At 38.0% G+C, this 19,341-nt stretch overlaps 1 protein-coding gene across 3 annotated transcripts in view; it reads right to left on the bottom strand.

The window, feature by feature from the left end:
• The window catches only part of nlgn3a (neuroligin 3a), a 277,721-nt gene that overhangs the window by 188,162 nt on the left and 70,218 nt on the right, over positions 1-19,341 (bottom strand). For 2 of the 3 annotated variants that reach the window (XM_038299167.1, XM_038299166.1), the window contains exon 2: positions 15,984-16,683. In XM_038299167.1, the coding sequence (XP_038155095.1) occupies positions 15,984-16,455 (472 nt within the window). In that variant the 5' untranslated portion in view covers positions 16,456-16,683. Of the gene's footprint in view, positions 1-14,906; positions 14,967-15,983; positions 16,684-19,341 lie in introns of all 3 variants that reach the window. The other variant, XM_038299165.1, reaches the window with a different exon arrangement.

The raw sequence follows: 19,341 nt of genomic DNA on the forward strand, positions 1-19,341 counted from the left end.
AGAAAAACAACATTTGACCTTGAATCTTTTACGATGATGCAAAAGTGGAAAAGTGTAAGATTCAGATACATTTAAGCGATGGTTGGTAATGTTGGAGAGTTAGCGAGATTTGAAAGTGGTGCTTCAGTTTAAAGGTAAGCCCTTCCCTGTAAACTTGAACGCGCATCTCACAGCAGATCTCAATAGAGGACAGCCGACTCGGCAGAGGACAGCCAACTAACTACATTTTGGATTTCAACCTAACTAACTCATGTCTCATTCACCTGCAAGTAGGGGTGGAACGGTTCAAAAGATCCACGGTTCGGTTCGGTTCACGGTTTCGTGGTCACAGTTTTCGGTTCGGTTTGGTATATGTTTATTGTTATACCGAACAACAAAAAAATTAATAAAAATTATAAAGATTAATGAAAAAATCTAAATTAATGAAATTAATGAAAAATACAAAAAATGAATGAATTGCAATTATTTTTAATGATCCGGGGAAACCCTGGTTCATTTCCGTATGTTTTGCTGCTTTGAATTTAATTTAATCATCTCGCGCATGCCCTCTATGATCTCCAAGGAACTCAGAGCGGAGCGGACGGGAGCCACAGTGGAGGCTGTAGGCTTTGCTTTGTGCAGGCGGTCTGGTGCGCAGCGGGGGGGAGCGGAGGGGAGTATGTGGGATTTCGGGGTTAGCATGACATGTTTGTCACGTTGCTGTTAGCATAAACAAAACGTGTTGCACAATGCTTGCACACTGTTGCACTTTCATCCACAACTTTCTTTCCGCCGTCATTGTAGGTCACTCTAAATACAAAGTGGTCCCATACAGCAGACCTATAAAGTGCTGCTGGCATGTCTTCCAACTCCTGTTCTTTCCCACTCGCCATACCCACACAATTCTCCACAACAACTGATTTTTCTGCTACACCCGGCTATTCTTCGCTTCTTCTTCTTCTTGTTTACTATTGGTGGTTGGCTTTGGTTGCAGTACCGCCACCTTCTGCCCTGGAGTGTACACGCTTCGCCTATGAGAAAAAGGAGCTGCGCATGAAGTGAACGCAACACACGCAAACCGAACTGAGACAGTCGAACCGAACGGTTCAGACGGTTTTCATAAACCGTTCCATCCCTACCTGCAAGTAAACTATATTTTTATTGTAGCTTTCAAGGTAGCATGATAAGTTTAGCAATACTAACTTCTAGAGTTTTGCGAAGGGGTCTTGTGAATATTTGCGGATCTCCAACCATGATGAGCGTTCCTACAGAGGAGGACGGGACTGAGATGAAGGCACCTGATTAGCTTTTACCATTCGGAATGAACGTTAGGGATTGTTTTTAGAGGCTTGCAGCTCCCACATTGGTCTGCTTTTTGTTTTGTTCCTTTTTCCGATTACAGAAGGTATTGACTACTCTTAGGATGGAAGGACCGTTTCATTCAATAAATCAAAAAGTGTTTTTGAACAGTATTACCAACCCTAACTTTACTGCAGTAAGGAGCTTTTGTGCACACAGCCTCCAGGAGGTATTATTTGTACCCCGTGAAAAGGAGGTATCCTCTTGAATAGCACCTATTGTTTATGTTCTTTTGACGAGATTAATAGAAAGCTGTCACATTTATCACATCAGTTTTAATGGAGCCACATTAGACAGGTTTGCTGCATGCATAAAGTGTGTTGAAAATGTAACATTTCAACATGATGAAATCCCAAGCACAAAGCCTTGTTGTAATTGGCGAAAAAAGTTTCACATGAAGGATGCGCACACACATGAACTGACACGCTCAAGCACATAAATACATGGAGAGTGCCCTCAGACTCCAGAGACTTGTGGACTGAATCCACAATTCACTCAATATGTCGTGGAAGGGCTGAATGTTAACTGCCTTTCCTTTGCTGCAAAAAAGGTTCACTGACAATAGATGGGCCTTGGAGTTAAATATCAGAAAGGTCAGGATGTGGAAAGAGACTTTGTGAAATGTTGCGGTCCTGACAATTCAGAGCAGTTATATTCAGTCTCTAATCCTCAGGTGGCCACTTCTCTCTGCCTGGATTTGTTTCTAGCATTTAGTCTCTCGGTCTTCTCTTTCTCTCTCTGTATCCCCGCCTAGTGACTACCAGTCTGTCTGTCTCAGTCTCTCACAATCTGTCTCCCGGTGCAGAGGTTAAGGAACAGCTTGGGAAGGACACATGAGAGAGAATGATGGAGAATGCAGCTAAAAGGTTAAGGATGCTATAATCCTGCAGTAAAGGACAGCCAAAACTCACACTGTGTCACAGCTGGTCTCAACATGAAAGAAAAGACAATTCCTAATATTTGTGAGAATGAACTGGGAAATATGCCAAAGTATTGTCAAAAACTGAAGAATGCACACAAAAAATTGATATTGACCAATGCATGATTTTAGACCATTGTGTAGAACATGTTATACAAACAAACCAAATCTTCTGCGATCTAAGGGATATACTGTAAGCCAAGCAAGAAAGATTCTCTACAGGGCCTCTTTAACCTATTTATTTCTGCTAATGTCATGACAAGTGCATGAATACAAATATACAGTATTATGTGTGCACCCGGCAGGGTTATTTATTAACAAAATATATACAAAATTATAACTACTTGCCGATCTTAAATGGAGCTATGTTAAATAAAAAAGATATGGGTTTGAAGATGCAAAGTTTGTCAAGTAAAAATTAGTATATAAAGCTGTGTTGAGCTCTCGAGCTATCTGCCATTGAGCCATAGAGCTATCTCTATAGTTATGCTGCTATAGGATTAGACTTCTGGAGGACTTAGGGGCCCCTTTTTCATCATTCTGCTTCATTCCATCTCCATTCTCCCACTCCGCATAATCTGTTTGTTCAATCTCAAACGTTATGCTCTCTCTGCTTTCTCTCACATTAGCTTCGCCTCGTCTGTTCCTGTTTGGCTGTGTGAAATATCAGCTGTGCTGCTGCCATCAACATCCTTTGTTTATAGATTTTCAGCCTGTTTGTCAGTGTAGTCCTGTTTCTCTGACAGTGACTGGCTGGATGTGCTCTATTCTCTCCTCTGACAAAGGAGCTGGCTCGGAGCTCGTGTGCCTGGCTGTGTGTTTCCTGGACGGGGCCGCCTTTTACATTTGTGTTTTGTATCTCTGCTCCTTTCTGTATGTCTGCTTCTGTCTCCTTGAACCCCAGTCATCCTCGGCAGATGGTTGCTTACGCTGAGCCTGGTTCATCTGGAGGTTTCTTCCTGTTAAAAGGGTTTTTTTTTTCTCTCCACTGTCGCTACAAGCATGCTTAGTCAACTGGTTTTCCTTAGATTGAAAACTTTAAATCAATTTGACTGTTTGATCTGGTGAAATATAAAGTGCCTTGAGATGACGTGTTGTGAATTGGCGCTATATAAACAAATTGAATTAAATAGAATTTAAATGATGCTAAAAGTTGGATTGATCTGTGTTTTCATTTTTTTATTTTACTATTTTGCCAAAATGAGGACTATACAGTGTCACATGACAAGAAAACCTCAAATTGGAAGTGAAAATATTATTTATTTAGAGTTGTTTTATTTAATTTTGTCCAGGGGGAGTGTCGTTTGCTTTGAAGCAAAGGGGAAAAATCTAATTCAAAACGGAAACCATGATTTTTCATTCAATCAATGTAAAGATGCCCTTTAAAGGAATGACAGTCTTTTCACTTTTTTCAGTGTAGAAAAATGGGGAGGACTCAGACTTCCCCTTCCACCCCTCCCATGGGGGGTGAAGAGTTTGTTTTTGTGGATGGGCTGTATCAAAGCTGAATTTCCCTTTGGGGATTAATAAAGTATTATTGATTTGTATAGTCTTATAACACTCCCCACTAGCAGTTGGGTGTTGCCAGTAAGGTGGACGAAATAGGGCTCTTATCCTTTTACATTTATTCTGAAGAGGGAATAAATCAGGAAATTAAAGAAGAACTGTGCAAAACTGGGGTTCAAATAAGCACCAAACAGCGCAAATGGGTTAAAGATCTTTTAATGAGATACGACACAAATTGTAATAATGAGAATTTCTCTGCCTTATGACCATAAAAAACCATGGCACCACCCGCACATTTTTCTGCGCACTGCTAGTAAACCTCCTAAAAGAAATTAAGAACAGATACATCCTCCTTACATAAAATAAAAATTCTACCCTTCAGACATGCAAATTTGCCCAGGAAAGCATGAAACGCCAACCATCATTCCTCTACTGACTACAACTGCTAGCCTCAATTTGAACCCTGCGGGCCGAGCATTTTGCTGTCAGATAATTTGTATGACTTTGACTCATTTAAATGACATGCCAGAAACGTTAAGAACTGACTGGAGTTTCTTTGGCCTTAATGGAGTAATCATTGTTTTTACTCTCTGAAACAATTTTTCTTTACAATTAAGGGAAAATTGTCTCACCAGAGACATTTCTGATCACAAAACACAGAGGCATGGTGTAGAAACTAAACAAGTTGGTCCCATCAGATTCAATAAACCAACATATCTCACCAAAATATGAGCAAAAAACAAGCAGCACATTACACTATTAGTAAATTACACTTATGTCACTCTTTAAAGAGCAAGGACAACTATATATATTATCTGTTAATGGTTTCGCATGTTTAAAACATTGTTATAACTGTAATAATCATTGTGTTAATTTACTGGAAGAGGAACAATAGTTTTTCTGTTTTGAATTAAAGCAGTATACTACTCAGTATTTTATGGTTGTAATACTGTCTAAATATCTTAAAATTGTGGTATTTTTACAACGGTCTCCTTCCAGTCTTGCCTATTAAGTTTGACTAACGATATCATTACCTTAAAACTTGAGATAAACAAGGGAAGAAACGAACTAGATTGATGGGAAGCTGGACAGCAGAAGGGCTCGAAAAGTCAATATCATTTCTTTTTTAGACAAATCACTTTTTTCCCTCCATGGTGCTAAATTATCAAAAAACAAATAATGCTGAATGGTCATACAAAAAAATTCTATACAGATAATGCTTATGCTGTTTTTTTGGCGAATCTGCTTTTTTTTTTTTAAACACAGAAGCAGCTTTTTGTTCTTGTCTTCTTGAAAGATTTTTAGCCCTTGTCTGTTTAGTGTACAGATTTCCTCAGCAGCACAGGGAGTGGCCCATCCTTTCCTGAGGCGGGTCTGAGTCAGCCAACCAATGGGATTAGCATGGTGTGTTACTGTTTGCCATGACCCTCGTGCAGTCTAGCAGGGACCGGGGTTCTTCTGTAGATTTACCAACTCTGTGACGACTGGAGGTCATGTGGAAAGAGTGTCCAGTGTTTCTGCTGGGGTAGTTAATCTACAGGTTTGGCAGCTGATGGGACCATTCAGCACTGGCATGGAGCTGCATAAAAACCTGGCAGATTGCCGCCCAAGTGAGCTGCATGGGAATGATAGCTGGACATTCCAAATCAAGCCAAAACCAGACTGACTTTGTGATTCGAAACAGACTCCTGCTGCGGGATAAATTTAGGACTGAAAGAAGGTTTATGTTAGAGTAGTAACCAAAATACAGAACAACTCAGAAAGAATTATGACTCCAAAGAACATAGAAAACATAAAGGAGATTAAAAAAAAATGTTGTCAATCCAAGTTGAAAATTATGTGTTGCAATACTCTATATACAAGCGGAACACAATGCCACGACTGTATGTGATTTTCTAAATTATCCTTAAATGGAGGTCTTATCAAAAGGATGTGATTGTAGTAATCAAGTTTAAGGTTTGACAAACAATTTAAAAATACACTGCAAACCTATTTCAAAGGTAAACACTTATCTCCTCTAGGTTTTTCCTAAAGAAAAAAATTGGCCCATCTCAAACAGATCCAGCACTCTGAGGCTGAATAGTGCTTAGCTGTGTCCCTGCACACCATTACCCCTCTCCTCACTCCATTCACTCTAACTCAGAGCAGAGAAAATGACTGAATGATATGACCAAGGCTCCAGTGTCCCACAGCTCTGTTACTGCTCTTTACTCTGAGCACTTGCTGTAAGGCCCCTTCAAAGGGAAACTGTGGGGTGTGAGGTGGGGGCATGGTGCTGATGCTGCACATTAGATCACCTCCTGATGACCTAAAGCATTACATGACGGGACATCTGTTAAGGGGATGTGATACTAGTCTTGTACAAAACAGAAAATATATGGTCTAAAGATTTCAGGCAGCGTAATCATCCAAAATGGGTATGATCAAAGAAAAAGGCTCTGTTGCATCTGGTACATCAAAATTAGTTACACAACCATTGTCCCGAGTAATAGTCAGCTCCACCAGTAGGGAGGTACTTTGTTTTTCCTTTAAGTACAGTGTTATATACATTTATTTTTACAAAGTCTGTCTAGTTCAGAGCATATTTCAAGGTACTGTGGGAACAATAAACTTAGAAATAAATAAATAAAGCAACAAATACATTTCTAAGAAAAAATAAGGATCATAAAGAATGTCACTGATTGTACAAAGTAATCATTTAATATATTTATATCAGTACTGAAAATGCACAGTGTGTATGACTCTGACACATTCAACAGGTTGCTTTGTAAATAGAAATTGTCTTCAGGTAGGTGGCAAATTAATGGAAAATTTTGATTGCAACATATTGCTGGCTCAGTTAGATCATGCACTGCCTTGCACAAAATTTCATGGCCCTTAAACTTTTTTCACCATTTCTTACATCACATCTACACCATAACACAAATTCTACCTTGGATTCAGGTGTTGAACAAACCACTCGAACTTGCGAGCATGCAGTGATAAAACATTTCAATTAGAGCTCTGGCTGTATGTTTAGGTTAGGTTTCCAGTTGTAAGTATTTTCCATCATCAAACATCTTTTTAACCAGATTGTCCTGTCTTTAACTCTAACTTTTACCATAAAAATTGAATGGAAACCTTGTTCCTGCTGAATTGACCCAAGTTTACAGAATGTTTCCACCAAATTCATTATTTATACTGCATATAGTGTTTTCAAAGTTGTATAATTACCACCAGTTTCTTTTAAGTAGAATTTGGGTGTCTAACCAGAGCAGCTTCTTCTTGTGTATTTTCCAGACCATAAGCTGTTAATTTTTTCCCACGCTTTGAACTATGTGGCTTATAGGAAGGTCCTGCTTTTCTGTGGATTTTTCTTGAACCGCCTTAAAGGAATAGTACACCCAAAACATGATTAGCCTTAATTTTCTACTCACCCCCATGCTGAACAACACTCTGGAATACTTTTTTAATATCTCAAATGCATCTGGAGATCTGGGAGGCTTCTTGCTGTCTGCTGACATTCAAATAATGGAGGTCTATTGTGCCCGAGGCAGAAAGGTCCATAAAAGTCCACAAAAAACGTGTCAATATTCCTCCATACTGCTCGTCCCATTAATTCCAAGTGTCCTGAGTTGGTAGTGTCCATTTACTCGAAACAAAGTCATTTAGAATGTTTTTAGAACATAAACAGCAGTGTATAGGATTTCCTAAAAGCGCGCACCTGCGAGTTCACGAGCCTACGGAAACTGCGGCAGACCAAACCAGATGAAAGTGCGCATTCAGCTCGGCAAAGAACTCATGCTCTTCCTCAACACTGAAGTCCTCAGACATTTTTCTTACGTTGTTTCTTTCTTTGCACAGGTAAACAGCACATTTCTTCTTCTACGTTTGCATTATCAAGAGCAGACGCTGAATGCGCACTTTCATCTGGCTTGGTCTGCCGCAGTTTCCGTAGGCTCGTGAACTCGCAGGCGCGCGCTTTTAGGAAATCCTATACACTACTGTTTATGTTCTAAAAACATTCTAAATGACTTTGTTTCGAGTAAATTCTGGATTCTACCCACTCAGGACACTTGGAATACATTGGACGAGCAGTATGGAGGAATATTGACACCTTTTTTGTGGACTTTTATGGACCTTTCTGCCTCGGGCGCCATAGACCTCCATTATTTGAATGTCAGCAGACAGCAAGAAGCCTCCCAGATCTCCAGATGCATTTGAGATATCAAAAAAGTACTCCAGAGTGTTGTTCAGCATGGGGGTGAGTAGAAAATGAAGGCTAATCATGTTTTGGGTGTACTATTCCTAAAAGTTGGAAATTAAAGAAGCTCTATTTTTCATTTGGCACAAGCACATGATAACAGCGGGCATGATGGAGAACAAATGTCCAGAATTTACACATTTTGACATTTATTTGCCACATTAAAACTGTTGAAGATACTACACTTAACTCCTGCAGAGATGAGTTGAAGAGCTGACAGGCCCCCATCTTTAATTAGAAGCTCTTACTTGTCACTGCCTGATCCGTCCTGGAAGCACGATCCGTACCATCAGCTCACTTGCGCATGTGCAAGCAGATATTCATCCAGGTCACCATAAATAATGTAGTTATGGTTCTAAAATTACTTATTTTTTACCTTAAATCACTAAAGAAAGCCAATACAAATATATATATATATAAAAAAAATTACTTTTCTGAGAAAATTGTATGCTTTTAATTTGTTAAATAACTTGTCCGACGTCATCATCAGACATGCTAAGAGTAGTCTGGGAAAATATAATTTAACCATTTTTATATATTTTTTTTGTTATTTCTTTCTTTAGATTACGCACTATATACCATAAGGTTAACACGAAAGAAAAAAAATATAACTCAAAAAGACTAGATTTATATTTAAATCCAAAGCCGAAAAATTTTGCTCCCAAAAGGAGCGTAGGATCCTATTTACGGTGCAGATCGGGCAAAGACGAATGATAAAACAAAAAGGATTTTCTCAGGAAATACATTATTAACTTTAACCCATTATAGTTTAGCACGCTTACTATCTTTAAGGAGGGAAAAACGTAATTTAGGTCTTTGTTACTAAATAAAATCCAGGGCAACACAGATCTATATGTTGTTGCACATGTGCAAATAAGCTGATGGTTTAGATCGTTATGGATCGAGTAGTGACAGCACTGCAGTGGGCCAACAAGCTAACAGGGGCCAGTTTTTTTTTTCTTCTTCGTTCCTACTCTAGGAAATAATGTAGAGCTCCCCCTACAGGTCTGGTGGGGGATAGCGCAGTAGATATCAGCGGCCGTTGTGGCTTATAAATGTGTTTCTGTTTTTTGTTGTTGTTTTTTTTCCTTTTTGGGTGCGGCTTATAGTGTCTTGCGCTCTATGGTCTGGAAAACACATTATTTGTTTGTTTTTTTCCCCCCTGAATTGCTTATAGAAAAATAGAGGTTGTTGTGGCTTTATTCCAACCATTCTTGAACTTCTGCCACATTAAACTGCTCATAAGGCTAAAATGTTTAACTACCTTTAACTTTCTAGAGAACATTTTAAAAGTTCTTTTCTTTCAATTTTAGAATGATATACTTGTGGTTGCAAAAATGTAAAAAAAAGTTAATGGGTATGAATACTTTTGCAAGGCAATGTAATACACGGTTCTTTATCCTTAGATTAATCATCTCTATGCTGATGATTGTGATCTCTCTCTTGGTGAAATAACACCTTCATCCAAGCTGAATTAGGTACCACCATATATAAAACCACCAGAAATTGAATGACATCTCTTTTGAGACCTTTGAACATTATGGCTTTGTAACACATGAATCAAAAATAAAAATACTTAAAAAAAAGGTGGAACAAACTCCATAAAGAATCCCTGAAATGGGACTTTTGCTGCATTACTGCTTCTACAGGTGGAGCAGAGCAACATCTTAGTGTCATTCTGACAGATCGCATAGTAATAAGAGATATGAATGAGTATCTCCTACATTGAGAAAACATCTAAATAAAAGTTATTTTAACATTTTTAAAACTCCATTTACATTATTAGACAGTTGTTATAGAACCACAAATTAAAGGAGGATTCAAGATTTTGCTCAACTTTGTGTGATTTATTTTTTCACAAAACCATAATGTTCAACTGTAAAATAAAAAGGACTGGTCTTAGATCTGTGACATTAAAACACATCAATGAAAAGCCTCTAAATGTGGTCATTCTATTAGTTTGGCAGAAACCTTCTACTTTTAATAAAACTGAGCATCTTGTGGGATTGGTATGATTCCCATTTTCACCACAAGTAGGTAATTCGCCAATTCAAAGAAAATCTTTAAAATATTCCAATCCCTTATTTTATGAAAGTTTTGAGAGTTCTTTTTTTAGAGGGCTTAAAACTTACAATGTGACATTGAAGGGTTAAGTATCTGATTTCCTTGATGTTGTTAACTCGAATATGAAAACCCACTCAAACACACAAACGTAAATTTATACATTTCTGTATCAAAACCAAATTACAAGAAATTTGCCACAGGCTAATTTGGTGGGAAAAAAGCAACAATAAGAACATTGTTTTCAAATTATAAATGTAGATTATGATCAGCAAAAGAAAAAAGCCAAGGAGTTATTTCATTTTAGGATACCAACATAATGAAATTGAAAAGTTTTTATAAACCACTTTCTCATTACCATACACATTGAAGATAATAATAATAAAAAAAAAAAAACTTACTGGAAGGCAAATATTAAATAGATATTTCTGCGTATATTTCACATCTGGGACTAATTCAGAAGCAGGAGTGCCTGAAGGGCCAGTCTGTCTCTGACGAAAATGGTCTACCAGAGCTAAATGAACGGATGATGTGGGCACCATGAGGGCAGTAGCTGCCTTCTGCCTCTGTGGAAATCAGTGGCAAAGGTCTCCCAGTTGAAAGTGAATCTTTTCTGTGGCACAAAATATGCTCAGGATCATAATGTTAAGGCTGCATGTTGCCTTCAGGCGCTCACAGTAAATGATCCTTCTATGGTTACTAGCAGAGATAATTCAGCTACTGCTAATGTCTTTTTTCCAGCATTGCTCTGTGTAAAAATTAAGTTGATAGATTAAAGTTGTCATTACATTAAAAAAATGAATTTTAGTTCACATCAACTTTGTGTTAAAGACTGAATTTTAACATGACTGAATCTAAACACTTCCAGCACTCATGCTTCTGATCAAATGAACAGCTTTTGAAGAGGAGTTCTGAGCAGTAGCTATTAATAATTAAGAATAAAGAATATATTTTGCATTTGTAACATCACTTAGACCCTGTAACAAATACACAATAGCAATAGAGCAGATATCAGCTTTATAGCATAACATAACCTAAAATATATTTTTAAAGCAATGCTAAATCGGCATGCCGTAAACCAAATCATTTAACCTTATTTAATCAAGGTTGGTTTGCAAAGTTCCTTTTGGGGCCAAATAGCAGTAGTGTTACAAAAAAAAATAAAAAATGATTTGTGAGACTTCTGTTTCGATGAACTTTATTGGAAAAGTTCTGCAAGCCAGTAAAAACTGGGGGCTGTGACATTTTTCTGTCTGTTTCAGCCAGAATAGAATGAGGAAGTACTGTTGGCTGTAGAGCCAGAAGAGAAGGACGGAGCGGAGAGAAAACAAAAACTCCAAAGAGAACACAAACTACCTGGTGGTGCAGATACTGTATGACAACCTTAATCTGCTGCCATTGCATCCACGCTGCTGTTACTGCTATGAAAGGTACCCGGGAAGGACATAACTTCACTGTCTATTGGATGAGGATGTAAATTTTTTTTTTCCAGTCTGTATCATAGCACATGCAGAGATCCTTGAACTATGTTTTCTTTGTGTTTTATTAGATTCCTCTGTAGATGCAATGGAATAAACATCCAACATCAGAGGTGACGATCCAAAGGTCTGCTCCAACACTTCCTGGCTTAAATTTAGCAGAAATATGATTTTCAGTCGATCTGATAAGATTCACAGCTCAATTAATAAAGATGTTATCTAGAAAAGAATAAAACAAAACTACGGAACAGGATTAGGGCCACTGAAAAAAAAAAAAAGTTAACTGATTTTTAAAATTTATTTCAGTTTAACATGGGAAAAAAGTCAGAATTCTGACTTTTTTCTCAGAATTCTGACTTTTTTCTCAGAATTCTGACAGCAAACAAACATGTTAGCATCAAGCCATATCCATGTCTGTTTTAGAGACTAGCTCTCTTGTTTTAATCACCTTCTGCTCCTCCATTAATGAGGGGACCCCTCGGGCACGTAAAATGTTGCCTAATTCCATCATATTCCACCAATGTGTTCCTGTTCCTGCCAAACAACTCACATCTTTGTCAGTGAAGCTGAGTGCTCCCACATCTCTTCCTTGATGGTGCCCATCTACATTAAGATCCAAAATTCAGAATTCTGAGAAAAAAGTCAGAATTCTGAGAAAAATGTCAGAATTCTGACATTTTTTCCCATATTAAACTGAAATAAAATTTAAAAATCAGTTCACTTTTTTTTTTTTTTCCAGTGGCCCTAATCCTCTTCCGTACAAAACAGATGAATAAATTTCTAAGTATAAGTTTTACAGTCCCCTGAGACAGCAGCCTTAATTTTATATAAGACTAATGTTCTTCCCAAAATCTATTTAAGTTTTCATATTAAATATGGACACATACGAATGTGATGTCCATAAGTGGTATTAATTTTATTAAAGGAAAATTAACTCATAATGCTGAACATACGACTGAGAACATCCAGACATCAAACAACTCTATTTGTCGTTTGATGACAAAAGAGTCTTTAGGCAATTTTATGTGCCAAAAGACTCAGGATATTTCCCCTCTAAGGACAAACCTTGCTGTGAACCCCTGTTTTATTATTATTGCTCATGAGCCTGCTGTGGTGAGGAACTGAGTTCAAAAGGCTTTAGTGAGATGAGACCTATATACTCTCATTTTTGAGGGTGTGTGATGCGTAGTTCCTTACAACCTTTTTATTTTAATGATTTGGCTGCCGGCTTTATCGAATATGTCAAAGACTTCACAAGAAGTAAACTCCAAGGTATAGGTTGCATACCATCCAGTCAGCTTTTGAGCTGTATATGGCTGAGGATGATGGCAAAATTTACTTTGCAGGTTGTTTGCTTGTAGGTGGGTCATTCCATGGAAAGTGTAAAGATTGGACCTCTGAATTTAGAGGTTGTTGATCATAACCATTTTTTCTTTTTTTTAGTTTCATAGCCTGTAGAACATGTAACACTTGCAATAAAACAAATTTTTCAAGCTCAGACACCATTTTCTGCGAATATTTTAGCACAGTATATCCAGGGAACAGAGTTTCCTTTTCCACCCCGTCACAGGACAAAGGTTAACAAATTAAAGGGCAATTTTAGATAAAATTAAGACAAGCAAAATGTTATTTACTTCAGAAAGTGTCTTTTTTTAATGTTTTTATGTGATGTACAGCATTAATTCAATATGAAGAACGTTGCCACCTATCACAATGATTCCAACCCGTCACAGGCTTTAGTGTGACGGGGTGGAAAATCTAAAGCAATATGGCTCAATTTCTGGATATGTTAAAACCTGATGGTGCCGTTAGCATTGAAGTACAATGAAAAATGAATGATTAATACAAATATAATTTCGAAATTTGATTAACAAATTGTTTTCCCCACTTTTAGTGTGTGACGGGGTAGATATGCTATGGTTAACAGAAAGGATTTTTGAAGGAAAAATGTACCAAAAATGTTCTTAAAGAAAAAACAGAACTCAGCATTTTTTAGACTTCTCTTCTTCAAACTCTTGAATTATGTCACTTCATGTTAGTAATGTCACTTCTAGGAAGTGTACTGTATTGCATTTTGGCGCAAAATAACATTGGTGTGACGGGGTGGAATATGAAATTGATGGACATAGAAAAATCATGCTATTTCGATAAAAAAAATGACATTTTAATATAATTAACACATTTCCTATTAAGAGGAAAGTATTTCTAACCATGACAACTTATATATTTATTATTCAATTTTATTTGACATCATGCTACCAACTAAATTTGAATCAATGGCTTTAGACACTTAAAGTATTACTGACAGTTTTATTATGCTTCCTATTCCTCTCTGAATGTTATGGACCCAAACTTAACAGTTTTCATGGAATGACCCAGGTAACAGACTACTTAAACAATAAATATGATTTAATTCAATTTCAACCTAAATTATCTAATGCTTAATTTGATCTGAACATTGTTAACCCTGTAATGCCAAATGTATCATATTTGATACATACGGTTTCTGAAATGTTTTGTGTCTGACACCTTTTACATAATTTAATGGTAAAAACTTTGCTCAAAATCCTAATGTACACAATCAGATATATCTGATAACAGAAAGCAAAAGACTACACAAAAAATAATCTTGACTTAACGCATAGTAATAAATTATTGATATCAAAAATGTATTTCCGTTTTTTCTTTTTACATATTTTGTTAAAAGGCCAAATAAGGACTTCAAACAAAAAAAAAGCAATTTTCTGTTTTGTTTTATTCTTGGATCAGGCTTTAAAGGGTTAAAGTTATTTAGGTGGTGAACTATGAACAAGAAATGCTTACATTTCTGCTCCTAAAATTAGAAGAATTGTTGTCATAACTGCTCTACTATCATTCCTATATCATAATTTCTAAATCATTCTTCAATAGAAAATCCACAAACTATGATAATAAGGCTACTTCACAGAACCCCGCTTCATAAAGCCTAAATTATCCCAGTTATTAACTGTAACATTATCAAAGAAAACATCCCAAAAAAAGCCATAAAGTAAAATGTGTTATAGACCAAAACACTTACTCTCAACGCATTATTTATTTAGGAACCATGTTTCTCACCCCTTGACTCACATTCACACATTCAGGCCACAATACAATTTACACACACACTGACATACACATCTGAAGCACCAACTTACTCAACCCTCACACTTATGTCGAGGTTGATTTGAGTCATAAGGACCACATTTTTCCCAATTAACACTCGGATTTTGGAGTTGGTAGATGGTGATATTGACGGCTTTGGTAGGAAGCACGAATCACTCTCTTCCCTCTTTCATTTCCTTGCGTTTCGTTCCATGTTGCTTTTTTTTTTTTTACATACCTCCTTTTCTACATATTTTCTTGTTGGGTTTCCTCGCACATTCCTTGGATATTCTTTTGACTGTAAAATGAATGGAAAAACTACAAAATAACAGAGAGCTCTGAAACAGAACCCATGTGACATGCAACAGCTGAGACTCTTATTCTCCTTTTTCCCCCTCCTCCCACCCTCACTAGACTTTTATCAACAACAATAACAACAGAAGACCTGTTGAAAAAAGTAGCTGGGGTGTTGCTGCGGAAATATTCTGAAATGGTGGAATGAATTTACTGCACCTTGGGACACAAGAAGCCCATATTCACATGCACTTCTATTTAAGACCCATTACAGCCACACAGAGGACAGATAGTTTGAACTTATCACCGTTTTTTTTTTCTGCCTTTTGGCATTTTCTATTTGATTTTTGGAGCACTTTATATTTCAAGTCCATTTTGCTGGGTGGCTCTCCTTTAAGTGGTCAATAATGGCTGCCATTTAAGGAGTCAATATCCAGAAATAGAGAAAAAAAAACTTTAAAGTGTTTCTTTTTGTTCACCCTAATGCTCTCCTTTTTTGGCAATGAACTTTGTATGAAAAACATGAAACAAAGAAAGGAGAGTAAAGGGTCTTACATAGATCAGGCTGATGCCACAGGCTTCTCATGTACCAGACAGAATATTTCACCAACCCTACAGTAAATCATTCACTTATGAGGCAGGCTACTATTGGTCATATCCCCAGAGCACGTCAAGACAGTGAGGGCAACAAGGGTGCATCAGGTATTTCCAATCTGTCTCTTGCATTTGATTTGCTTTTCTTTTATATCAAGTCATATTGAAGAGTCATTTAGTTGTCAAAAGAGGAACCTCTAACATTGGTATGGAAGGGAAGAGTTGATGAAAAGACTAAGTGGAATATCTAGTCAATGTGAAAGGCTGATCTAATGGACACGGACACAGCATGCACCAGACGACAGGTCATGCTCTGCTTAAAAGAAACAAAAAAGTGACAGAGTTTCTGAGAGAGGAGAGAAAGAGTGGGAAGAAGAGACAGAAGAAAAGAGGAGGACAGTTTGAACTTCATACTCGACACACTCACCATCCTCTGTAGGAACATAGATGTTTAGGTAAAGACAGTCTTCGTGCTGATCCTGTATGTATGTAGTAACTATATCCAGGTTAAAGGTGAACCATATTGGCATCATGATTTCTGGCACAGCATTGTGAATATTTTGTGGGCAGACAGGAGCGAAGTGGGTAGCGTTCTTGACTCCCGACCAGGAGGAAGGTGGCTCCGGGGGCATGAAGCGTTTCTCTCCCACAGGGGGAGCTGCATATGGGACTCCGAGGTACTGGTCAACCGGCCCCAGGATCTCACTTGGCAGGGGCACCCTCACCCCACGGAGCTTCCCATACTGTGTGTTCACAGTGGGGTGGTAGTTCTGACCTCTCAGGGCCGCAAAGCACCAACAAAAGCTTAAAACCCACAACGACACGCTGAAATTGGTGCAATTTTGGACACCGTGCCAGTTCTGCAAGGGGAAACGATTTCTCCTTGGACAAAGCCACATGATCCCTGTGAGCAAGAGCGGGGGTAGGTGACCAACATACAAGCTGGGGGCACGCCCTTCAGCAAACTCTCAGGCTTGCCGCTAACCCCTGTAATCCAGCCTCCGGAGGGACAGTCATCAGCTGTGATATAGAAGCCCACCAGCTAACAAATGATGGGAAATAGTCACAGACGTGCGGGTCCTCGCTCACTTTCCTCCCTGTGTTCTTGTCAGATCTTCCAGCCAACTCTGTAAAAAAAAAAATAAGAGGAAAGGAAAATTAGTGCAAGCTCCCTGACAACCCACCATTTTAAGCCAGTCATTATTATTGACTCTTGAAATCCTTTTCTGTCATGATATTAAACAGTTTAACACAAATATGATGCAGCCCTTAGTGCTATCATTAATCTATAATATAATTAAGTGTGGTGCAAGCTGCCAAGCTGTGCCTGTAGATGCTAATACAATAACTGGTATGGGAAGACTTTCATCAGGCAGTTTGTCTTTACTTTATTCAAAGCCAATTAAATTGCCCTGGATCTTCATACCCTTTGACCTTTCCAACAGCTGAAAGGAGGACTTTGGACAGAGCAATAGTTATTAGATACTTCTGATTGCTGTACTTCTGAACAGGTTTTGACCAAGGAATGCAACATTTAAATGATGTGTACGACTGGTCTCTGTATAGTGGCTCTTGGTGCACTGACTCCAGTCCTTGTGTAGCTCTCCAAAATTATTAAATAGAGTTTACTTTACAATCATTTATAGCTATGGTTATGGCTGTTGCTGAAGCACATTTCCTACAGTTTTCTATAAGCTAAAATTTCCTTGAATATGCTTGGAAGCAATTCTCTACGAAATGAATAATAAAAGTATTTTTGCTATGATAAATTGTGGCCCGACTTCCTTTTGGGGAGGGGGGTTACTGATAGCCTCGTGAGACCATCCTGATCTCGCCAGCTTTCAAGATTTCACTCGCTAATCAGTCTGGAGACTCTCCGTTAAAGAAAATTTGGAGCCGTTCACCAAACGAACGTCCATCAGCGTTGGCTTTGAGGCGGGTTGAGGTGTGACGCAACGAGAAGCGCGACAGTTCAGTCTAAAGAACATGGCGGCTTCAGCCGATGAAACTAGCGTTAGCGTGGCTATCGAGCAAGTTTTATCGGAATTACAGAGTATTTCTTCACTGAAAAAAGAGCAAAACACTGCTCTGGAGGCTTTTCTCAGAGGAAAAGATGTTTTTGCTCTTCTCCCGACTGGTTTCGGCAAGAGTAGCCTGGCTGTTAGTACGTCATATGTTTCGTTGATCTGATTGGTTTATTTGGCCCGTCTATCACCAACATAGGCCAATCAGCTAACCAGTATTTTCGCCCCTTCCCAAAATTACTACAACGGAAGGTTTCCAGATGGATATGTGGAGCATATCCATCAGGTTAGGTTACTGTGTGTCTTCAAGCTATTCTGTTTTCTCTGTTTACTACGGGATCAAAGCCTTTAGCATCTCTTTGATTCAGACTGAGAGGCTTTTTACAGACTAATTAAAATTGTGCAGTAAATCAGCTGATTGGGGTGTAACACCATCAATTTTAATTGCATAACCTTTTACAATTTTTCTCACCCAGTACATTTGAGGGTTTTTATCATCTTAAGGGGTATGAATAAAATATTAAGAAATAAAAGCTTAAAATGTTTAAATCTGTTTTATGAATCGATTTACTAGTTTCACCTGCAAAAATGATATAATTTTTGAAATAATTTTCAGATGTATCTCATTAGTACATGTCATTTAAGCAGTAATTTACTATTTAAAAATTCCCTAAGACTGATATAACATCATTTTGATTTAAAATATTTTGCTATTCAAGTAAAAACTAAGAGTTCAAATCTTACACTCTAATATACACGTCTTTGTGCTGGTCTTATATTGTACATACTGTAAAACCCTTTGTTGTTGTAATGTGACAGGAAAGGAAAAGTGCTAGTGTATTGAATAATTTTATGAGGTACTGCTATGCGTGGAGCATTAACAACCCTAAAGTGTGAGCCAATCACTGAAAACTGATAACATAATAAAAGTTTAATGACCTGTTTAATGTCATGGAGAATATCCTCTCTTCCTTTTCCACTTTTTCAGGGCACAGCATAATGAAAATTAAATTTCTTACTCCTTTTTTGCTCTTACAGATGATCAATGTTTGGGAAGATAACAGGAAGGGGTCGTCGTACGGGGTTTCTAGGTGCAGGTGGCAAAACTGCCTTTAACATAGGTGCCTTATAGTAAATGTTAATCAATAATCCTAAAGAGTAAGAGGTAGTGCCAGGATTAACAGCTCCCCACCCTTGCTGATCAATTTTCAATTTCTATGGCTTAGGGTCCCCCTCAGATTGCTATGCTTACCTCTACATTCACTCTAATAACCACAAAAAAGAAAAGCCAGCATTTAGAGGGGGATATTGCGTTCCAAAATGAATGTGTAAATAATTTATAATGTATCAACAGTTGTGGAGGGCATGAAACCATTGAGAGAAAGCAATCCTGACATCCCTGAAGTTGCAGTTATGACTGCAGCCCCACATTGCCAAATTACCTGATGTTGGCATACTGTATGCACTCCCAGTTTTAGATAACAGGCACTCATTTTATTTACAACACATACGTATATTTTGTTTGGGCGACAGATGATTCCACTTGCTCTGGTGCCTCTGTAAATGGAATATTTCTCGTGGACAATATGGTTTATTTGTGAAGCCCACAAAACCAACACCTGCCATGTTATAATACATGAAAAGGCATCCATATCCAATCTGAGGACTACAAGGCATGAATTGCTGGGGGCAAAGGGCTGACAAAGCCTTCAAAATGCTAGAGAAGTCATACTGACAAAGTGCCTCCCCAGCTCAGCAGGA

Source organism: Cyprinodon tularosa, unplaced genomic scaffold (genome assembly GCF_016077235.1).
Source record: "Cyprinodon tularosa strain WSP-4 unplaced genomic scaffold, ASM1607723v1 ctg42, whole genome shotgun sequence".
In the NCBI taxonomy this organism is placed as follows: Eukaryota; Metazoa; Chordata; class Actinopteri; order Cyprinodontiformes; family Cyprinodontidae; genus Cyprinodon; species Cyprinodon tularosa.